General features: G+C 38.2%; 1 protein-coding gene across 5 annotated transcripts in view; it reads left to right on the forward strand.

Annotated features, from left to right (window-relative positions):
* Nucleotides 1-24788, forward strand: part of SEC24A (SEC24 homolog A, COPII coat complex component) — a 72170-nt gene that overhangs the window by 25453 nt on the left and 21929 nt on the right. For 2 of the 5 annotated variants that reach the window (XM_028527253.2, XM_036014011.1), the window contains 12 exons: nucleotides 216-293; nucleotides 1094-1254; nucleotides 1582-1754; nucleotides 2574-2676; nucleotides 4790-4916; nucleotides 9280-9389; nucleotides 11483-11595; nucleotides 12798-12916; nucleotides 20759-20814; nucleotides 21896-22102; nucleotides 22960-23080; nucleotides 23634-23792. In XM_028527253.2, the coding sequence (XP_028383054.1) occupies nucleotides 216-293; nucleotides 1094-1254; nucleotides 1582-1754; nucleotides 2574-2676; nucleotides 4790-4916; nucleotides 9280-9389; nucleotides 11483-11595; nucleotides 12798-12916; nucleotides 20759-20814; nucleotides 21896-22102; nucleotides 22960-23080; nucleotides 23634-23792 (1527 nt within the window). The other 3 variants (XM_028527254.2, XM_036014010.1, XM_028527255.2) reach the window with 3 other exon arrangements.

Here is a 24788-nt window from a genome sequence, read left to right on the forward strand (position 1 = left end):
GACCATCCTTTTTAGAAGTTTATCAAGTTATTTGATACTTCATATTGTATATTTAAAAACTGTCATCGTTTGAAATTTTTATTTCAACATTTGACATTTTTCTTGGCTATGGTTTAAACCTTATTTGTCATTCATAAAGTTATCTGAAATTAGCTTCAGTCTTGCAGATATTGTAACAATGTTCTAATGTAAATATTGGTAAACTTACTTCTTAGGTATTACATCAAGTACCAATAATGGATCTATGGTGGTTCACAATAGTTATGATGAAATTGAAGGCGGTGGCTTCTTGGGTGAGATGCTATGAAAGTTTTTTTCCCCCCTAAGTATGTGTTCGTTCTTGGAAACAGAAGAAATCTTCATAATCATGTTCCACAGCAATACCTACTCTTAGCATTCTTTATCTCCATGCATATAGATTTTTATGTTAGTTTTTCCCCTTAGAATTGGGATTGTGGGCTTTATTATATTATGACTATAGGATATTTTTATCATTATAGCTATTAAAATTTATTTAAGCAATTGAACGTTGAGTGTTTTTTTAAGATTTTTATTTATTTATTTTTAGCGAGAGGAGAGGGAGGGAGAGGAGGAAGAGAGGGAGAGAAACATCAGTGTGTGGTTGCCTCTTAATGCCTCCTACCAGGGACCTGACCCACAACAGAGGCGTGTGCCCTAGACTGGGAATCAAACCGGTGACCCTTTGGTTCTCAGGCTAGCGCTCAATCTACTGAGCCCACACCAGCCAGGGAAATATGTTTCCATTGAAGTTGTTTTGAATTAGAATTTTCTTCTGAATTCAAGGTTTAATACATATAAAAAAATTAACTGTACCAAACTTATTTTTGTTTATAGCTGTAATCTACATTAAATAGAATGTAGTCATTGCTGTTACTTTGTGACTAGTGTTTGTCTCATTTTACAAAACTAGTAAGTGAAAGTCTTATATTATCATTTGTCTTATTTTACAAAACTAGTAAGTGAAAGTACTATATTATCCAAAGGATTTTGGAGTTATAATTCAATGGCTCTATGTGTTGATTTCAACTATTCTGGAGTATAAAATAGAACTTAAAAGTTACCTTGTTTCTAGCAACACCACAGCTTACTAATAAGAATACCACTGTGAGCCGAAGTGTTGGATATTCATATCCCGCCTTACCACCTGGTTACCAGAACACCGCGCTACCTGGCACAACCGGAATACCGCCTTCTTCCCTGAGTTACCCAAGTGGGCCACAGGCCTTTACTCAGGTAAACTCTTTGCTTTTGTTTTGTTACTTATTTTTCATCTTTTGGTTTAAACTGTACATACGTGAAAAAGTTTTAGGAAGTGTATAATGAACATTTTTAACCAATTAGAATAATAATGATAATTGTTATAAGACTTTTCATAAGACATATTGTTATAAGGTATTTCATAAGACTTTTGTTCTGTTACATATCTCTAGAACCAAAAGGTTGACCAGAAAGTCTAGATTATGGTTTTATTTAGAGAGAGATTAAGTAAGTCCTTATAGACTTCTCTTTTTAGCGGAAGACATTATAAAGGCTGCTTACTTTGAAATTATATATCTTTAGCCTCCCTTAGGTGCTAATCATTTAACTGCAAGCATGAGTGGATTAAGTCTACATCCAGAGGGGCTAAGAGTTATTAACCTTCTTCAAGAAAGAAACATGCTTCCATCAACACCTTTGCAGCCTCCAGTTCCAAATTTACATGAAGATATCCAGAGGCTCAACTGTAACCCAGAGTAAGGTTTCAGGTGTGTTCTGCTAAATATGACTTTTTACTCATTTAAAAATTTCCTAGATTTTTTGGGCTCATATATTATGAACAAGTTGTACAAATACAGTAATTTATTAAAGTGGTTCTGCATGCATAGAGCAACTCTGTTAGTTGCTTACTTAATGGACCTTTGAAATGTCCTAAGTCCAGAAATAGGTTTGTAGCCTTGAGGTGATTGCCACCTTTATCAGCTCTAATGGGAGTGGTTCACCGTCATTACGGTAGCTGTATCATTTTTTCAGCACAAAGTACGGAGATTTGATTCTATATAATCCTTTATTTGCTCTCATTTTAAATTGTTTTCTTAACACATATAATTATAATACTCTTTTCTCCCCTAAAGTTGACCATGTAGGTTTAAATGTGTGTAGTGAAGATGTTCTGATAAATTGAATAAATAGTAATAAATTGTAATAGTTTTTAGAACCTTCAGTAGAGCTGAACTTTTCATTAATAAACTTAACTTGCATGTACATATTTGGATTATCACCTTGTTATTTCAAGGTAATCTAGATTTGTATAAATAAAAAGGTCATTTGATAGTCTAGACTCTCTTACACACAGCAGAGAAGAGACATTCCTTAATATAATAGCATTGTAACCATCTATCCTTTCTTTCTGAATAGGACTTAAATGTTTAACTGGGATAAAATTTGGAGAGGCCTGTTGAAATATTTTCTCTGTAATCTGATCCAGTGTTAAAATATGTACCTTTTAAATCTTTTTTCTGTTGTTCAAAAATGATCATAGCAACAACTGACACATCATTTTTACTTCAATGTAGGTTATTTCGATGCACACTGACTAACATCCCCCAGACTCAGGCCTTACTGAATAAAGCCAAGCTTCCTTTGGGACTGCTGCTTCATCCTTTCAAAGACCCAGTGGTATGTTTCACTACTAAAAGTACATGTCTTATAGAAAATTGTCTTGGTGATGAGGAGTTTGCTGTAGTAGCGCAAGAATCACATATAGAATTTGTTCAAATCCAGCCCTGGCTGGCATAGCTCAGTGGATTGACTGCGGGCTGTGAACCAAAGTGTCGCAGGTTCAATTCCCAGTCAGGGTACACGCCAGGGTACATGCCTTAAACTCTATAAAAAGAGTTTATAGCCAAACTCTTTTGAAGTATGGTAAAATAAGCATACTGAATAGAATAAGAATACTAAAAGAAAATAAATAAATGAACCATATCATTGAAAAAAGCTATAATTATTTACCTATTAATATACTTTACCCATTCTCGGAGTAAAATTTGTTGGTTTAAGAAGCTGTTAATTAAGCCCTGGCTGGTGAGTTCAGTGGGTTGAGTGCAGGCTGCGAACCAAAGCATCACAGGTTCGATTCCCAGACAGGGCACATGCCTGGGTTGCGGGCCAGGTCCCTGGTTGGGGGCCAAATGAGAAGCAACCACACATTGATGTTTCTTTCTCTCTTTCTCCCTCCCTTCCTGTCTCTAAAATAAATAAAATATTTTTTAAAAAAGAAGCTGTTAATTAAAGGGCTGTTTTTCAAATCCTCATCTGGGCATTTTTTCATTGCTGAGAGAGGGAAACCATCAGTGGCTTCCTGGCTCGTGCCCTGACTGGGGATTGAACCTGCAACCTAGGTATGTTCCCTGATTGGGGATCAAACCGGCAGCCTTTCAGTTTATAGGACAATGCTCTAACCAAGCCACATAGGCCAGGGCAAACCCTTTCACTTTGACCTAAAGCTCTGGTACTTTGACATATGGCCACATATTCTTGAGAGGATCAGTGCATAAGTAAATTGATTTTCCCCAAACAAATCCACTTTTGATGGTATTGCTTTTACTGACTTTTTTATATGAAGAATTTACAACTTTTAATATGTAGGATAAACTTTAAATAGGAACATAATTGCAAAATTTAATTGAATATTTAAATATGACTCTTCTTTCATGAGAACTTAGCCTCGTAATGTAACAAGAAGAAACTTCCAAATAATTGCATTGGTTCTTTGTTTTAGAATGTTGATCATTCCTTTGCCACCCATCTCAAAAATACATTGTAAGTTTACTGCCCTGGCTGGTGTGGATCAGTGGACTGAGCACTGGCCTGTGAACTGAGAGGTCACTGGTTTGATTCCCAGTCAGGGCACATGCCTGGGTTGGGGTTCAGGTCCCCAGTTTGAGGGAGTGTGAGAAGCAACCAATCAATGTTCTCTCGCACATTGATGTTTCTCTCCTTCTTTCTCATTCCCTCCCACTCTCTCTAAAAGTAAATAAGTAAAATCTTTTAAAAAATTTAGTATGCTGGTTTTGCAATGTAAATGTTTAATAAGAAGTAAATACTTATTAAAAGGTAGATTTAAACCCTGGCCAGGTGGCTCAGTGGTTGAGTGTCATTTGATACACACGGGTAGTTGGTTAGAGTGTCATTCTGATACACACGGGTTCGATCCCTGGTCAGCACATAAAGAGGCAACCAATGAATTGCACAAACAAGTGGAACAACAAATCAATGTTTCTCTCCTCCCTCTCTCCCTTCGTCTCTCTCTCTAAAATCAGTTTTAAAATATATATATATTAAAAATAAGTAAATAAAAGGTAGACTTTAACAGACAAGTCCTGAAGAAAAGCAATAGGTTTTTTTTTTAAGATTTTATTTATTATTTTAGAGAGGGAGGGAGAGGGAGGGAGGAGAGAAGAGAGAGAGAGAGAAACATCAATGTGCGGTTGCTGGGGGTCATGGTCTGCAACCCAGGCATGTACCCTAACTGGGAATCAAACTTGTGACCCTTTGGTTCACAGCCTGCGCTCAATCCACTGAGCTACGCCAGCCAGGGCCACAATAGGGTTTTAAATTATTACATTTCTGCTATGTAATTTTTGTGTGTGGCAATTTGGACATATCTTCTTACCTTAGGTTTTTTCTCAAAAAATTGTAATATCCCAACCATAATTTGGAACATATGATTAATGCTTCACCTTTAGCTGTGATGATCGCTGCTGCTAAACAATTAACTCTGTTTCACCAGCAGGTGCCTGTGGTCACCTCCAGCACAATTGTGAGATGCCGTATGTGCAGGACGTACATCAACCCTTTTGTCAGCTTTCTCGATCAGAGAAGATGGAAGTGTAACTTATGTTACCAAATCAATGATGGTATGTTTTTTTAAAACATTTAAAAGTTTCTACTTGCGCTCAGATAATACAGATGTGAATTAAAACGAAAAACAAACAAACAAAAAAACACCCTGTTTTGTTTACCTATAATTATTCCACTTAGAGTTAGCTTCTGTTAACTTTTTTCTATGCACTTATACTTACATATAAATAATTATATGCTTTTTAAGCAAAACAATGGTAATATTACTTTGATACCACTTTTTAAGTTTATTATATATGGTATATAATAAGTGACATATTTTATGGTATTAATTAAGCCATGATTTAAGAAATTTTATTTAGTATGCTAAGTGAAATAAGCCAAGTGGTGAGGGACAAATACCATATGATCTCATCTTTAACTGGAACATAATCAACAAAAGAAGAAAGCAAATAAAATATAACCAGAGACATTGAAATTAAGAACAACTAACAATAACCAGAAAGCGGGGGTGAGGGTTTTCAGGAACTACTATAAAGGACACATGGACAAAAACCAAGGCGAAGGGTGGAAGCAAGGGAGGGAGTGGGGTTGACTGGGATAGGGGAGAGTGACGTGGGGAAAATGCAGACAACTGTAATTGAGCAACAATAAAATAATTAAAAAAAAAAGAAAAGAAATTTTTATTTAGAAATTATCCAATGCCTTTACTCTAGGGCAGTGATTTTCAACAGGTGTGCCACAAGAATTTTTAAAACAAGCAGCACCTAACTATTTAATCAGGGGCACTGACCTCTTTTTCCAAACTGTCAAAAATAAATGACAGCAGCCAACATAACAATAGCTGTTTGGTGTGAATTAATCAAAATTACACCTATTTTTTAATTAAACCCTCAATATATATATATTTTTGATGTGCTGTAGAATTTTAGGAATTAGTTTATGTGTGCCATGAGATGAAAAAGGTTGAAAATTGGTGCTCTAGAGTAAAAGAAAATAAATTCACAGAATAGCTGCCATTAGCTTCATTTGTTGCTGTATGAAGGGAAGTGTGGGCAGTGTTAGAAGGTTAGTTGAATGCAGTTTTCTCAGTAATTGGGGAGGAGAGATCTCTTTTAGTAACTCATAATTTATTTATTTTTAAAATATATTTTATTGATTATGCTGTTAAAGTTGTCCCATTACCCCCTCTTCATTCCCCTCCACACCCTCTCCCACCCACATTCCCCCCCTTAGTTCATGTCCATGTGTCATAAGTTCTTTAGCTTCTACATTTCCCATACTATTTTTGCCCTTCCCCTATCTGTTTTCTACCTACCATCTATGCTACTTATGCTGCCTACTTTTTCCCCCTCTCTCCTCCCCCATTCCCCTGTTGCTAACCCTCCATGTGATCTCCATTTCTGTGGTTTGTTCCTGTTCTAGTTTGTTTACTTAGTTTCTTTTTGGTTTTGCTTTCGGTGTGGTTGTTAATAATTGTGAGTTTGCTGTCATTTTACTATACGTGTTTTTTATCTTCTTTTTCTTAGATAAGTCCCTTTAACATTTCATAAATAAGTGCTTGGTGATGATGAACTTTCCTTAACTTGAGCTTATCTGAGAAGCACTTTATCTGCCCTTCCATTCTAAATGAAAGCTTGCTGGATAGAGCAATCTGGATGTAGGTCCTTGCCTTTCATGACTTGGAATACTTCTTTCCAGACCCCTTATTGCCTAAAAGTTTCTTTTGAGAATCAGCTGACAGTCTGATGGGACTCCTTTGTAGGTACTGTCCCCCTTATCTCTTGCTGCTTCTAGGATTCTCTCCTTCATTTTTACCCTTGGCAATGTAATGTGATATGCCTTGGTGTGTTCCTCCTTGGGTCCAACTTCTTTGGGACTCTCTGAGCTTCCTGGACTTCTGAAGTCTATTTCCTTTGCCAGATTGGGGAAGTTCTCCTTTATTATTTGTTCAAATGAGTTTTCAATTTGTTGCTCTTCCTCTCTTCTTCTGGCACCCCTATAATTTGGATGTGAACGTTTAGAGATGTTCCAAGCCTCTCCTCATTTTTTGGAATTCTTGTTTCTTCAGTTCTGGGTGGTTGTTTCTTTCTTCCTTCTGGTCCACTCCATTGATTGGAGGTCCCAGTTTCCTTCCCATCACTATTGGTCCCTGTGCATTTTCCGTCATTTCACTTGGCGTAGCCTTCATTTTTTAATCTAATTTGTGACCAATTCTGTTGAGCATCCTGATTGCCAGTGCTTTGAACTGTGCATCTGATAGGTTGGCTATCTCTTGGTTGCTTAGTTGTATTTTGCTGTGGAGCTTTGATTCTGTTCTTCCATTTGGGCCTTTTTTTTTTTTTTTTTTGGTCTGGTTGTGCCTGTTACATATGAGGGGTGGAGCCTTAGGTGTTCACCAGGTGGGTCAACCCAGTTGCTGGGTCATGACACTGTATATGGGGGTGGCGTCCGAGAGAGAACAATGGCGCTTGCTCTACTCTCTGTCAGATTTCAGTCCCTTCTGCCACTTCCCCCAAGCAAACTGGGCCTTTCTGGTGCTAATTCCCACGTGGGTGGGCTTGTGTACATTCTAGGACCCTGTGGGTCTCTCCAACAAACTCTCCTGTGAGGCTGGGAGTCTTTCCCTGCACCTTAGCTAACAGGTGTTTTCAATCAGTGTCCCCAGGCTGTATTTCCCAGCGCTGGGACCCTGGGTTGCTTGAAGTGCCTTGCTTCACAGTCGCCACCTTCCTGGGTCTGTCAGCCACCGCCTACATGCCCAGGGTCCACCCACTGCGGTCTTGCACACCTGAGATGCCTTACGCATCCAGTCCCACTGCTCTTTGTGCCCAGACCTCTCTGCCTGGCTGCCCAACTCCGCCCCTCCTACTGGTCTGGATAAATGTGTCTATTTTAACTCCTTGGTTGTCCGACTTCCATACAGTTCAATTTTCTGTCAGTTCTGGTTGTTATTCTGTTTCTAAATTGTTGTTGTCCCTATCTTGGTTGTGCGAGGAGGCACAGTGTGTCTACCTATGCCTCCATCTTGGCCGGAAGTCACATAATTTATTTTTGAGGAATATCATCTAACCAACAGCACTTTAATAGCATTATGAAAGAGAAAGGTATGCTGATATCCCCTGCAAATTAAGTTTCTGCCCTGACCTGCATGGCTTAGTTGGTTTAAGCATTGTCCTGCAAAGTAAAAGGTCACTGGTTGGATTCCCATTCAGGGCAAGGCATATGCCTGGGGTGCAGGCCAGGTCCCTGTTTGGAGCGTGTATGAGAGGCACCCAATTGATGTTTCTCTCCCTCACTTTGTCTCTCCCTTCCCCTTGCTCTAAAAATAAATAAAATCACTAAAAAAAAAGAAAAAGAAAATTAAGTTTCTGCTTGGAAGGAAATTTCATTAAGCATTGGGGAATAAAGGAATTTAAGATATTTTTAAAAGCCAATTTTATTATTTGTATTTTTTAAGAGTAGAGGAAAGTGCCCTGGCCGGTGTGGCTCAGTTGGTTGGGTGTTGTCCCACAAACACAAAGGTCTCTGGTTCGATTCCTGGTTAGGGCATGTGCCTGGGTTGTGGGTTTGGTCCCTGGTCAAGGCCCTTATAAAAGGCAACCAGTTGATACTTCTTTTGCACATCAATGTTTCCCCCTCTCCATTCCTTCCCCCTCTCTTTAAAAAAAGAAAAAAGAATAGAGGAAAGTGAGAATAGATTGAGCATTCATTTTTCTCTATAATAATTCAGAAAATATGTATAAGTGTTTAATACACCTTTAAAACCTTATGTGTATGTGTTTCAGTATATGAAATGAAATTGTAATAAAGGTCGATATCACTCTTATATGTAGCCCAGACCATTTATGGCTTACATAGGAATTTGAATTTCTAAATAGTGGGAAGACAGATGTTATGATAATTCATTTAGAAGATACTATCTGAGCTCTATCATAATAAGTGATGGGCAGCTGACATTCCACAGTGGTCTCACTAATTGGTGAAATTCAACAAACCCTTAGACTTTATAGGAGCAGTTAGAGTCTGCATACATGAATATTATATGTCAAATGTGAATGGCCTTGTACCGTTGAAATTTAAGACAAAGTTTAGTCTTGCATTTAAGAAAATAATTGGCATTTAATGAGTTTTTATCATTTTTTCAAGCTATTTTAGAAAAGTTACTATAGCAAGAATTAAGACGAGGATACTGGAAGACACTTAGAAAGTGATTTAGTTAAAAAACAAGATAAACATAGGGCCATTCAGTATATGCAGAATTTGAATGAATCTTCAAAACAAGGTGTATGTGTTACCCCTTAATATTTAGTTTATATTGAAGTATTTATGAATTAATAAATGAAGACAAAAGCCAAATGCAGTGTTTAATAAACTTAATCTTTTAATTTTATCATTATATGGTGTTTACTTACATAGTTCCTGAAGAATTCATGTACAACCCTTTGACCAGAGTCTATGGAGAATCTCTCAAAAGACCTGAAGTTCAAAATGCTACAATTGAGTTTATGGCTCCTTCAGAATACATGGTAAGTTTTCAGTTTTTAATACGGCTTATTCATCTGATAATACTGAATTTTAAATGAAACAATGTAGTGTCCTTTAACAAAATTTTATGGTTTTAAATTTATAAAAGTAGCACGCTTGCCCCTTTTCCTTCCCCCTCTTTTTCCCCTCAGGTGTGCATCTCCATGAGACTTGCAACTAGGGGAGCAGTGGGTAGCGGTAGCTCTTCCCAGGCAACCCCCTAACCTGTTTCCAAGGCCCCTTTCCTCTGACTCTCTAGGGAGTCAAAGCAGCCTTGCCTGTGCTTTCCTGTTGCTTCTATCCTAAGCCCTTCCTTGTGCCAGTGGCCCCAGCTTTGATACACGTACTCTCAAAATGCAAAAAAAAATCATAAAAGTTATACTTGTTTGTTATAAAAATAGTTAATTAGTATATGAGGGTAAGTCTGAAAAGTGTGTGTAAAGTTCCACTTATGTTTCTTGTGTGTTCATCCAGAAATTTACAATATCATATTGAGACCATATTTACTTGTAAGTCACTTCCAATTTTTTTTTGAAGATTTTATTTATTTTTACACAGAGGGGAAGGAAGGGAGAAAGAGAGAGGGAAACATCAATGTGTGGTTGCCTCTCACGCACCCCCTACTGGGGATCTGGCCCACAACCCAGGCATGAGCCCTGATCTGAGAATCAAACCAATGATCCTTTGGCTCGCAGGCTGGTGCTCAGTCCACTGAGCCACACCAGCCAGGGCTTATTACAAATAATGGTATGATGAACATCCTGTTGCAAGTACTTTTATATACTTGTGTAAGTGTCTGAGGTCTTGCATTTTAAAAATAATAATGCCTAATGTTTAATTAGCATTTCACATCTCACAGAGCACTATATTTCTTTATCACAAACAACTCTCTGAACTAAGCTAAGGAAATACAGTTAGTCCTATTTTAAGTGACTTGCTAAATAGCATTTAATAAGTAGTAGAGCTTGCATTAAATTCCAGGTCTTTTGATTTGATTATTCTTTCGCCATGCCATAATTGCCTGTAAGGAAAGGGGAGTATGAAGATAGGCCTTAACACCAACTTTTAATGTTTTATTTTAGTATGTTTTTGTGAAGTAGTCTTTCTGTACCTGAGCAATTGGGGCCATTTTAGTATAGAAATTATGAGGGTTCCATATGTTTTCACCACAGAGAAATTTCAGCGTAGAAAACCTTGTTGTGACGCTTACATGGTTGGTAATAGCTTTCTGCAGTGTAGCTATCCCTTGGCTGAATGAAACCCAAAAGATGCAGAAGCATTTGTCCTTTTGAATTCTCCTTTCTGCGTTTCTTTTCTTTTATCTTCCAGGTTTTGCAAAAATGGCTTTGTTTAATTTTGGGACTTGCCTGTAGCAAGAGGTTTTGCTTCTTCCTGACTTACCTCTTGGCCAACAAATTCTATTATTCCACAAATGAAGTATGCAAAAAAAAAAATAAAAGTTAGTATAGTACACTATATGCCCAGTTCTGGTTGTGGTTATTTGATGCTCTTAGTTGAACTGAATACAGATCTTTGAATTCGGAAGTTTAAAAATATAGTTGTACATTTTTATGAAACTTAGCTGAAATATGTTGGTTAAGTAACCAGCTGAGACAATGTAGTAATTTATACCTTTCAGAACTGTAATTCCCTTAAATTCTGAAATATAATGCATATACAGAGAAGTCTATAAAACATAAATATATAGGATACCAAATAATTATAAATGCTCCGTTAGCACCACCCAGGTCAAGAAATTGAACGTTGCTAATTCCCCCAAAGCCCCACTGAGTACATTTCTGCCCCTTCTGTCTTAGAGAAAACGTTCTTTTCATTTCCAGCATTCACATCCTCATTTTTTCTAAGTGTGCATCTGAAAGCAATATAATATAGTTCTGCCTGTTTTTTAATTTTTTCTGTGTTTTTAAAACTTATGTTCTTTTTATGTTATTTTCTTTATCAGTTGTTTATTATAGTCTCCACTCAGCCTGTAAATAATGCTTATTTTATTGTTTTGCTGTATGTGGACATGACAAATGTTAAATTTAAACTTAATCCTATTAAATGTATTTAATGAGATCCTTCCTTTCTTCAGTTACGACCACCTCAGCCTCCAGTGTACCTCTTTGTATTTGACGTGTCTCACAATGCAGTTGAAACTGGATACTTGAATTCAGTTTGCCAGAGTTTGTTAAACAATCTGGATTTGTAAGTATCTTAATTCGGTTTAAATTTGAAACAAACAGTGTTTGCAAAATGGATAAGTAGTTTCAAAATACAACAAAAGCTATGTGATTATGTTCTAAAAGCCTACATAAATCAGTTGTGAACTTTAGGCCTTGCTTTCTCTGAGAAACTTCATTTTAACTTTTTATTATGGAAAAAGTTTAAACATATAGTAACAGTTCTTCTACATGTCCATTCCTCAACTTCAGCATTTTTAGCAATCAGCTATTCTTGCTTCATGTAATCATACACACATACCCCCCCCCCCCAGTATTTTAATGTAAATCTCAATCAGCCTGCCATCTTACTTATAAATACTTGGGACTATTTTTAGCCTTAACTAAAATACAAGTATCACGCCAAACAAAATAAGCAGTAATTTCATAATGTGAACTTAAACCAGTTCAGTTTTTGTTCCTGGTTGTCTCAGAAATGCTTTTCTACTGTAGCTTTGTTGGAATAAGAACCTAACTGGGTTCACACATTGAATTTGGTTGTCATATCTCTTAAGCCCCTTAAAATATCTGTACTTTACATGGTGCTTAGATACATAATGTAACCTATAAAAGCTGGTGCGACCTTTTAGTGTAATGAATTAGTGTTCTTGTGTGGAAGAATGTGGAAAACCAAATCTCATCAGAAGCAGAAGAACTCCCTCACCTTGCTGATAAGGGGTGTCCTTGTTCTTGCCAGCACTTGCACTTTCATGGTGCAGGTTGTGCGTGGGTTTTGTCTGTTAAGGAAGAGTCCACTGATTCGCCCAGGCATGGGTAAAATTTTTAAAAGATAAGCAGTACCTAAATTTATATTACATTTTAGAGTGGGTGTATAGTAATTTGATCATGTAGTTTTATAAATTAAAATCATCTACAAAGTTTTGGATATGCTCTCCAATGTTTTTGTATGCCATTTCCCAAGTGATTATATAATTTTGTATAGATGTATTGAGTTTTGAATGGCAGTATTATTGCTGGGTTTTGTTGATTGGTTTATTGTAATGTTTTCACTTTGAGTTGGGTATGTTTTCATGGTGATGAAACATTGGGTGGGTTAGACATTTATGTTGAGGTGATTCATATAATGTGAAAGTAGATGTTTGCATGTAACTGTTAGCAGATGTTTAATAATATGTATATATGTATATGGGAAAACTTGATAAAATAAACTTCTAAATTTATTTTTAGGCTTCCTGGCAACACTAGGACAAAAATTGGCTTCATAACATTTGATAGTACAATCCACTTCTACAGTCTTCAAGAAGGTCTCTCTCAACCTCAGATGCTAATAGTTTCAGATATTGAAGGTATATATTATATGCTTGGAATTATTGAACTATCTTAGTCGTTTTCAATTCTAGAACTATTTCATGGCTGTTTGACAAATTAGGAGTATATGGTATAATTCCACTATATTGAGGATAACCTTGAGTGGGAAATCATAAGGCTGTGGAATTGCAAGGGTCTTTTAGTCAGTACAGCCCCTCATTTAATAGAGAAGGAAATAGGGAAGTAAAGTGAATTCTGAACAAGGCAACGAAAACATCTATGCTAAAACTCAGGTTAGCTCTTTTTCTCTTTTCCTTTATTCGTTCAGAAAGTATTTGAGGATGGCCTTAGAGCCCAGTGGAATAGAGGACCCAGAAATAAACCATTACATGTATGGTCATTCGATTTTTGACAAGGATGTAAAAACATTCAATAGGAAAAGACAGTCTTTTCAACAAGTAGTTCTGGGAATAATGGATGTGCAAATTAAAGAAGTTGGACCCTTACCTTAAACCCAGATGAAAAGAATTAGCTCAATGGCTGAAAGACCTAGACTTAAGAGCTAAAACTGTAAAATATAAAACTTTTAGAAGAAAACATAGGGGAAAATCTTCATGACACTGGATTTGGCAATGATTTTCTGCATATGACAAAGCAAAGGCAACAAGAAAAAAAACTAAATTGGACTTCATTAATATTAAAAACTATTGTACATCAAAGAACACTATCAAGAGATTAAAAAAATGACTCACAGAATGAGAGAAAATATATGTAAATCATATATCTAAGGAAGGATTAATATCCCAAACATCTAAAGAACTACTCAACAACAAAATAACACATCAAAAATAGGCAAAGGACTTGAATAGACATTTCTCTAAAGAATATATACAAATGACTAATAATGAAAAAGTACTTAACATTATTAGTCATTAGAGAAATGCATATCAAAACCACAATGAGATACCACTTCACATCCTCTAGTATGGCTGTTATCCAAAAATTGAAAGTGACAAATGTTGGCAAGGATGTGGAGACATAGGAACTGTTGTGCACTGCTCGTGGCACTGCTGGTGTAGCCACTATGGAAAACAGTCTGGGGAGTACTCAATGAATCAAAAATGGAACTGCCATCTGACTTAGCAATTCCACTTCTGGATATTTATCTGAAGAAAACAAAACACTCATTTGAAAACACATATGCACCTCTCTGTTCATTGCGTCAGTACTAATAATAACCAAGATATGGAAAGCAAGCTAGATAAAGAAGATGTAATGTGTGTGTGTGTATACATACATGATGAAATATTACTCATCAAAAAAAAGAATGAAATCTGGCCATTTGCAACAACATGCAGTAACTAAGAGGGTATCAGGCTAAGTGAAGTGAGTCAGAGAAAGACAAATAATGTGATTTCATATATATGTGGAATCTAAAAAAACAAAGCAAATGACTAAACATAACAGAAACAGATCCATGAAACATGGTGGGGGAAAAGGAGGACTTGCTGGTCAGATGATGGTGTAGGTAAACATGATACTTGCCTCCTCTGACAACCACAAAATAACAACTAAACTACAGAACAACCATCATTCAGAACCACCCAAAATTGGACTGAATGGAAGACTTACAACTAGAGAATTAAAGAAGACACATCAAGCTCTGGCTGGGGCAGCTCATGGATTGAACTCCAGCCTGGGAACCAGAGGTTCCCCAGTTTGATTCCCAGTCAGGGCACATACCTGAGTTGTGGGCCAGCTCCCCAATAGGGGGCCTGGTGAGAAGCAACCACACATTGATGTTTCCCTCCTTTATCTCTCCTTCCCCTCTTTCTAAAACTAAATAAATTAAAAGAAGACACATCAAGACTGGTAGAAGAGGCAGAGACACAGAATGGGCTAGACCAACACCCATGTGTGGCAAATAAAAATCAGGAGGGATATCTCAGCTGCAGAGATCCCACCTGAGGCACAAAGGGTCCCAGCCCCACACCAGGCCCCCCAGCCCAGGGTTCTGGTGCCGGGAAGAAAAATCCCCATAGCTTCTCACTGTAAAGACCAGTGGGAATTCAGGCTGGAAGAGACAGAGGGCTTGTGGAGACCCTGTTAGTTCCTCTCAAGGGGCCTGTGTGTGGACTTACTCGAACTCTCCCTCAGAGCTGCAGTGCTGGGACCTCATCTTGAAAAGCACCAGAGACATACAGTGAGGAACTGAGTTGTCTGGCATTAGGGCGAGAGCTGGGGGCAGGGGTAGCTTTCTCTCAGACAGAAGTGCTGACGGAGGCTGTTGTGTTTTTGGTGAGTCCTCACCCCACAGATCCGGCAGGTGGGCTTCATATCTGAGACTCCATCTACTTGGCTGACACTGTTTGCTCCCTCCTGGTGATTCCCTGAGGCCCTACCCCACCCAAAAAGCTGGCCCATCCAAGCTGTTTCTAGTCACCTTTTCATACAAATGCCTGTCGTGGCTCATGCTTCAGATTTTCCTTAAATCTCTCAAACAAGCAGCACCTGGCCTCTGTGTGCCCTTTACCTCTCATTATGTCACTTCAGGCCTGGCGCTAGCAATAGCAGGCTTTGGCCTCGCCTGGGTGCCTCCAAATGTAGCACAAGTAGCAGCCATCTGCAGATTGCTTTGTAGCTTGTGCCAGGTGGTCCCAGGCAGAGAACACAGGTGGCAGCTGACCTTGGCCTGCACCTCCCATGAGGCTCCAGAGCCTTTGCACCCAGTAGATAGCTTCAGATCACATACCACCCAACCATGCCTACCAACACTCTCAAAGGACGGACTCAGTAGGCACCAGTGCCCCAGTGAACTAGGTCCTGCTCTGCGTGGTGGGCCCCAGCACAGCTGATTTCTCCGTGTTGTTTGGAGGTCAGTGGTCAATGGTTGAAGCCAGTCTTTGCAGGTGATTGCCCTGGGGGGGTAAATCCCTCGTGTTGCTGTGCCAATAGCAATCCAGGCTCAACTACAAGAGGAGTGTGTACACAGCCAGCCCACTTTGAGTGCCCAGCTAGAGTGATGGGGGAGGATGTGCCACTGAATCCTATAGAGCAACAACTACATTAGGCCACCTACCAAGCCTGGGAGATGTAGTAGCTCAACCTAATACATAGAAACAAACACAGGAAAGCCATCAAAATAAGGAGACAAAAGTGTCCTAAATGAAAGAACAAAACTCCAGAAAAATAACAAAATGGAGATAAGCAGTTTTCTAGATACTAAGTTCAAAACACTGGTTATAAGGATGCTCAGCGAACTTAATGAGAACCTCAACAGTATAAAAAAGACCAGTCAGAAAAGAAGAATAATCAACAGTAGAACAGATGAAGCAGAGAATAAAATCAGTGATTTAAAATGTAAAGAAGCAACAAATAAATAAAATAAAATAAAATAAAATAAATGAAAGGAAGCAAAAAGCACCCAAGCAGAAGAACAAAAAGAAAAAATAATTTCCCCCAAATGAGGATAGTGTAAGGAGTCTCTGGGACAACGTCATGTGTATAATTTTCTGTCATGGGCATGCTGGAAGGAGAGGAGAGGGAACAAGAAGTTAAAAACCTATTTGAAAAATGACAGAAAACTTCTCTAACTTGGTGAAGAAAATAGACATTCAAGTCCAGGAAGCCCCGAGAGTCCCAAACAAGATGAACCCAAAGAGGCCCACACCAAAACACACATAATTAAATTGCAAAAGGTTAAGACAGAGAACCTTAAAAGCAGCAAGAGAAAAGGTTACCTACCTACAAAGGAGCTCCCATAAGATCGTCACCTGATTTCTCTCAACAGAAACTCTGCAGGCCAAAAGGAATTGGCAGGAAATACTGAAAGTGATGAAAAGCAAGGATCTACGACCAAGATTACTCTACCCAGCGAAGGTATTGTTTAGAATCAAAGGACAGATAAAGAGCTTCCCAGATGAGGAGAAGCTAAAGGAGTTCATCACCATTAAACCAGTATTATGAGAAATGTTGAAGACCCTTCTTTAAGAAGAGAAAAAAGAGCCCTGACAGGATTGCTCAGTTAGTTAGGGTGTTGTCTCGATATGCCAAAATTGTGGGTTCGAACCCCTGTCAGAGCATATACAAGAACCACCCACTGGGTGCATAAATAAATTGAACAACAAATCAGTATTTCTCTCTCATTTTCTGTCTACCTGTCTGTCTCCTTTCCTCTCTAAAATTAATAAAATATTTTTTTTAAATATATGAACAAGAAGATGGCAATAAATAATATGTATCTATCGGGACTTCCGGCAAGATGGAGGAATAGGTGGACGCACTGTACCTCCTTGCACAACCAAGATTAGAACAACAATAATTTACAACAATAACTTACAGACAGAATAACACCCAGAACTGACAGAGGATTTATCTGAATGGAAGTCGGACAGCCAAGAAGTTGAAGTAGACCCGTACATCCAGACTGGTAGGAGAAGACAAGCTGGGCGGGCGTGGGGCTGGCGCGGGTCAGCAGTGCGCGGAGGTAGGGGAAAATTTGGTGTGAAATTGGCGCAACAGCCATCCGGGGCGCAAGAACGCAGCGGCGATCCCTGAGTACGCAAGCTGCGGCTGGTGGACCCAGTGAGGCAGCGACTGTGGACCAGGGCAGAGCTCGCAGCCCAGGATTCCAGAGAACGGTCTGACCCCAGGAGAACGGAACTACCGCCATTGTTCCCTCCCACCCCCGCCCCCACATATAACGTCACAATCTAGCGACCGGGGTGCCCAGCCCTGGTGAACACCTAAGGCTCCACCCCCCACCGTAACAAGAGCGACCAGACCTGGGGCGGGGGGGGGGGGGGGGGAGACAGGGAAAGATATGTTTCCAACAGAACAGATCAGTCCCCCAGGACTCATCCTTTTGAGCGACCAGGAAATAGCCAATCTTTCAGATGCACAATTCAAAACATTGGTGATTAGAAAGCTCACGGAATTGGTTGATCTTGGGCACAAATTAAATGAAAGGATGCAGGTTACCATAAAAGAGATGCAGGGAGATATACGGAGGAGAACCAATAGTGAAAGGAAGGAATCTGAGTCTCAAAACAGTACAGTGGACCAGAAGGAAGATAGAATCAACCAAGCAGGAAAGCATGATGAAATAAGAATTCAAAAAAACAAGGAAAAGCTTAAGAGCATCCAGGACACCTTTAAATGTTCCAACATCCGAATTATAGGGGTACCAGAATGGGAAGGGGAAAAGGAACAAATTGAGCACGTATTTGAACAAATAATAAAGGAGAACTTCCCCAATCTGGCAAAGGAAATAGACTTCCAAGAAATCCAGGAAGCTCAGAGAGCTCCAAAGAAGTTGGACCCAAGAAGAAACACACCAAGGCACATCATAATTACATTAGCCAAGGTAAAAATGAAGGAGAGAATCCTAGAAGCAGCAAGAGATAAGGGGACAGTAACCTACAAAGGAGTCCCCATCAGACTGTCAGCTGATTTCTCCAAAGAGACCTTACAGGCAAGAAGGGGCTGGAAAGAAATATTCCAAGTCATGAAAGACAAGGACCTACATCCCAGATTGCTCTATCCAGCAAAGCTCTCATTTAGAATGGAAGGGCAGATAAAGTGCTTTTCAGATAAGGTCAAGTTAAAGGAGTTCATCATCACCAAGCCCTTATTTTATGAAATGCTAAAGGGACTTATCTAAGAAAAGAAGATAAAGAAAAGACATGTATAGTAAAAGGACAGCGAACTCACAATTATTAACAACCACACCTAAAGCAAAACCGAAAGAAACTAAGTAAACAACTAGAACAGGAACAGAACCACAGAAATGGAGGGCATATGGAGGGTTAGCAGCAGGGGGGTGGGAGGAGGAGAGAGGGGGAAAAGGTATAGAGAATAAGTAGCATAGAATGTAGGTTGAAAATAGATAGGGGGAGGGCAAGAATAGTATGGGAAATGTAGAAGCTAAAGAACTCATAAGTATGACACATGGACATGAACTAAAGGGGGGGAATGTGGGTGGGAGAGGGGGTACAGTGTGGAGGGGAGAGAAGGGGGGAAATGGGACAACTGTAATAGCATAATCAATAAAATATATTAAAAAATAATATGTATCTATCAATTTAATCTAAAAAAAAACAAATGAAAAAGCCGAATAGAAATAGATTCATCGGTATAAAGAACATTTTGATGTTTGCTAGGTGGGAGGGGACTTTGGGGGAAGGGTGAAAAAGGTTGAAAGGATTAAGCAGGACAAATTTACAGAATAAGTAGTTACAGAATAGTCATGGGGATGTAAAGTACAGCATAGGGAACATAGTAATCTAATAACTATCTATGGTGTCAGATGGGTGTGAGATTTTTGGGATGATCTCTTAGTAAGCTATGTAATGTCTAATCACTGGGCTGTACACCTGAAACTAATATAATTATATATGTCAACTGTAATTGAAAAATAAAAATGATTTTAAAATAGGGGTAAAAAGGATAATAACAAGTATTGCAAAGATACAGAAAAATTGGAATTCTCATACACCGCTAAGTGGGAATGGAAAACCATTCAGCCTCTATGGGAAATGGTCTGTTAGATCTTCCAAAGTTAAAGATAGAGTCACTGTGTGACTCAGCAATTCCATTCAGTAGGTATATACTCAGGACAATTAAATACCGTCTACTCCAAAATGTATACATGAATGTTCATAGCAAAGTAGCCAAGAAGTAGAAACAACCCAAATGCCCACCTTTTGATGAATGGATAAACAAAATGTAGCATATCTACAGAATAAAAAGAATAAAGTACTGGTAAATACTTCAACATGGAGGAACCTTGAAAACAATATGCTAAGTGTAAGAAATCAGTCAAAAGGACCTCATATTGTGACTCCATTGATACGAAATGTGCAGAATAGGTGAATCCAGAGACAGAAAGACTGGAGGCTGCTTAGAGCTTTGGGAGTTGGCAGGGAAACGAGGAGTGACTGCTGATCAGAGAGGGTTTTCTTTTGTAGATGATGAAAAGGATCTGGAATTAGGTAATGCTGATGGTTGTACAACTCTGAATATGTTAAAAACTGCTAATTATGTCTTCTATAAGGGTGAAGTATATCTCAATAAAACTTATTTTTAATTTTCAAGAAGGGGAGAAATCTAAACAGTAGAATTTTTGTATGACAGCTAAAGTCAGTATTTAAAGATTCAAATTATTCATTGGTCTATTTTTTATAAACATTATAGTAAACCTTAATTATTTGTAATAAAAAACAAACAGTACACTGATGCAGATTGAGAGCCCTCATAATCCTCCACCACCACCACATTTCCTTTCCAGTTCGCTTCCTTCTCAGGAAAGGAATTTAATTCCTAAGCAAGAATAGATTTGAATCCTGAGCAGCCCATGATGTGGTGGCCGGTCAGCATACTTCTGATTCACTTGATTTTGTGGTTCCACAAATAGAGGCAATGGTGGGGGCCTTCTTTATGAGAAGGCACCTGCTTTTTGAGTGACAGTCTGCCAGTGGACTATGTTATGTTTATATAAAGACATAGTATTCTTGTATGTTCTCTGAGTCAACCCTGTTTTTTTTTTTTTTAAATGAATGTTTTTTTTGAATGGCTTCCAGGGCTAAGCAAGAACAGAGCAGGATTCTGATTTGTTGTCTTTAACCTAATAAGCAGCGTGTGCAAACCCTTATGGAGTGCTTACAGATCAGTATTTTCTGATTGGGAGGCTATTTACCTTTTACACAGTGACAGTTAAATCAGTGCTTTGGTAGTCTCTTTGAAGATATGTAGACAGTGCTATTATAGTGGAGGAAGGGCTTTTCTGTAAGTATGGGCATGGTTACTTATATCAGTCTTACATATTTGGAACACCTTTAACAATTAAGTTTTGTTTAAAAAAATTTTGTTTCTTCTTTCAGATGTTTTTATACCTATGCCAGAGAACTTATTAGTAAACTTAAATGAAAGTAAAGAGGTAAGGCATGTTTTCCTATCTGACATGTTAAATTGCAGTATTGAAGGAATGTATTTTTGCAATGACATTAAGTAAAATTTTGCTTTTCTGTGACATTTCTAAGATGTGTAGTATTTTATATTTTGCTGTTAATTAAAACTCATCAGAAGAGCCGCTCTTGAGTTTGCCCTTGAACTGATTGCTTTTAAGTCTAATGTAGCAAGTTATTTGTAGTAGGGTAGAAGATGAGCCTACTCCATTAAGGAGGAAAACCTGAAGGAAACCTGCCTTGCCAGCCATTTGGGAAATTGGGAGGGTTGCTGAGATAGCTTCTGCTCGCTGCATAGAAGCACTTTAGCTAGGCTGCTTTCAGTGCCCTTTGCTTTTCTGATTCACAGAGTGTCATTGGGGTCAGTTCAGAAGAAACTCTTATTACCTGCCTGGAAATTGCCATGACATAATACAGTGAGAGGTGAACAGAATGTGTCTGAAGGGGGGATGTTGTCTACCCTGTACATGCATATATGCCGTAGGGGTAACATTTTAACTAGCAAGTCTATGGTCTCAGCTGTTGGCAATGGTGACTTCGCCATGGTGCGATGTATTTTTTTCCCATTAACTCTCTTTATTTGTACGACCTAACCTGAATAGGTAGTTGTTTTTCGTTTTGTTTTTCTTTTGTTGTGATTATTACTAGTTGGCAAATTTACTGGATGTCTTAGATTTTGTAATAGGGAAGAGTTAAACTCTCTTTGGAACTCAAAAGAATACAGTGTGTAGAGGTGATTGAGAAGGCCATATTTCATGGCATTAAAATAAATCTCTAATCTGTGATGGTTCTTTTAGATACATTTTGGACTTATAGTCTTGCTGGACTACTGCATGTGCAAGAACTATAAGGCCCCAATTTTTGTCTTGCTTGCCAATTGATAATGTTTATTTGAAATAGCTTTCTTGTCATTTGACCAACCTCATTGTTTACTGTACTGTCCGTACATTCTCTGACCATCATCATGACTCAATGTCCTGTCTATTATATTAGTTGTTGTAAAAAATTTTTTTAATTGTAACTCTCTTGCATTTTCTTGCTTTATTTCACAAGCTTGTCCAAGATTTGCTGAAAACTTTGCCACAAATGTTCACCAAGACCCTGGAGACCCAGAGTGCCTTGGGTCCTGCGCTTCAGGCTGCCTTTAAGCTGATGTCCCCAACTGGTGGTCGAATGTCTGTCTTTCAAACACAACTCCCAACTCTAGGTGTGGGAGCCCTGAAACCACGAGAGGAACCCAACCATAGGTCATCTGCTAAGGTTAGAAGGTCATCAAATCCACGTTAAAATTTATGCTGGCGCTCTGTCTCTTTGACCAAACGGCTTGTTTTTTTATTTATATTTCAGCTGCGGAGAGGAGGGAATATGAGGAAATAGATAAAACATTTCTTTTTTATGTAGACTTTTTTATTTTATTACATTATTTTCTACCTTATTCACTCTTGCCTTATTTGTAGATCTTTAGCAGGCCATTAGCAATGCAGCCTGCCTTGGATGAGAAAGGTAGGCTGAGAGAATAAGCTTAGTAGGGACCAAGTGGAACCTGGGTGACCACTACAAAGTACTCATAGTTTGGTATATTGACTGCCATGGATTGCTTTTGAGCACCTCGTGTCTGTAAGCTTAGTTTGAGATGTGTATTTCTCAAAAGATTATGAGAGGCCACACATTATAATGATTGTTGTGTTGGTCTTAGAGTCAGTCTGCTCCAGTTCTACTGCTTTTTAGATGTATGAGCTTGAATAATTACTTAAATCGCCCCTCTGTTTCCTTATATTTATAATGTGAAAATAGGGATAGTTCCCACCTATTAATGGTAGTTAAAAGGACTAAATAGATATTACCTGTGAATTGTTTAGAACATTTTCAGCATACTAAGAATTTAATAGATTATTGAAATTAGTAAAATAGATTTATTTCTTTTTAAAAGTCAATCAAAAGAAAAAATTCTTAAGCCGTATGTTTCTTACCAAAAACCCAAAAATATTACAAAGCAAAAGTATTTTGTAGAATTCCCAAGGATAATTGTTAACACTTGGGTATGTATAGATAGAAATTTAAATTTTATGACAATATAATGATTTAAATTTTTTCTCTTTTTAATTTATCATTAATAGGAAATTCACTTGACACCATCCACTGACTTCTATAAGAAATTAGCCTTGGACTGTTCTGGTCAGCAGGTGGCCGTTGACTTATTTCTTCTCAGTGGACAGTATTCCGATTTGGCTTCTCTGGGTAAGTTTCTCCTAATGCTTATTTCTTTCAATTGAGTGTCAAAATGCTGTTTGTATAATGGTAGTCTAAATAGAAGACAAAGTGAAAGAAATTTTATTTCCTTGGGAGAGTTAGTCAATTTAGTTTGATATAAACCCTATAGTCTTCTACTTTAAGAATTTATGGTAGAGAGATTTCTGTACTACAGTTTATTTTTATTTTTTAAAATAGTTTATTTATTTATTTTAGAGAGAGGGGAAAGGAGGGAGAAAGAAAGGGAGAGAAACATCAATATGTGGTTGCCTTTCACATGGCCCCCACTGGAGACCTGGCCTGCAACCCAGGCATGTGCCCTGACTGGGAACTGAACCAACTGCCCTTTGGCTCCCAGCCCATGCTCAATCTACTGAGCCACACCATCCAGGGCTCTGTGCTGCTGTTTAAAGAAATGAAATATTCTATTTGACAGTGCCTGGGGAAGTTAAAGAAAGATTGATTCAAATGTCTGTAGTTACTTTGGTGTAGTAATAGTAGTTAATGGCAGAATTTCAAAGGAGTGTGTGTTCTCTTCCAGGTTGTATTTCTCGGTATTCAGCAGGCAGTGTCTATTACTATCCCTCTTACCACCATCAGCACAACCCAGTCCAAGTACAGAAATTACAGAAGGAGCTACAGAGATACCTCACTCGGAAGATTGGCTTTGAGGCAGTCATGAGGATTCGATGCACCAAAGGTGGGAGCACTATTTTTTGCATTTACATAGAGTAAATTGCTTTTGATACCACCAGTAAATATACATACTTTTACCTAGTCTTATCTCAAAATTTGCTCTTCTAAGATATTTTTCTCTGATAGAATATGCAATTAGAAATAAGAAGAAATAGCCCTGACTGGTGTGACTCAGTGGATTTAGCACTGTCCTGTGAACCAAAGGGTTGCCAGTTCAGTTCTGTTAGGGGACATGCCTGGGTTGCTGGCCAGGACTCTGGTTGGGGGCACACAAGAGGCAACCACACAATGATGCTTAAAATAAATAAGAAGAAATATATATTTTAAAAGGGAATGTTTTGAATATACTAAAAACCACTGGATCGTATACTTGAAAAGGTGATTTTTACTGTATATGAATTATATCTCAATGAAAAAAGATCATGTCCCCAAAGGAAATAAAACATTACTGATGGATTTTTGTTCCACTTAAACAATTATTTTTTAAATTGTGGTGAAACATACATAACATAAAAGTTATACCATTTAACCATTTTTAAGTATACAATTGAGTGGCATCGAGTCCATTCTCATAGTTGGACATCCACCACCATCACCCATTTCCATCAGTAGGAGACCTTTTCACGTGTGCCCTTCTCACCCTGCACCTGCCACTGACATGGTTTCACAGTGTTGTTTTGGAGTAGTGTGACAGTTTCAGAATGTCTGTGTCTGGTTTCTTTCTCATAAATACTTGGTGGCTGCTAAATGATAACTGTTTTATTATTAAAGTAGGAAATTATAATTCTTGATACTTCACTTTTCCACATTTTCAACATGGTCCTAATCTTTTATTCAGATTTTAAAATATTGCTTAGAAGAAGGTATGAAGCAATAATTTTTTTAAAGTGGAAAGATTATATGAAATATGCATTAAAAATAGATACCAAAAGGAGGGAGAAAGAAAGGGAGAGAAACATTGATCAGTAGCCCCTCTCATGCCCCAAAGTGGGGACCTGGA

The sequence above is a fragment of the Phyllostomus discolor genome, chromosome 13 (genome assembly GCF_004126475.2).
Source record: "Phyllostomus discolor isolate MPI-MPIP mPhyDis1 chromosome 13, mPhyDis1.pri.v3, whole genome shotgun sequence".
Lineage (NCBI taxonomy): Eukaryota > Metazoa > Chordata > Mammalia > Chiroptera > Phyllostomidae > Phyllostomus > Phyllostomus discolor.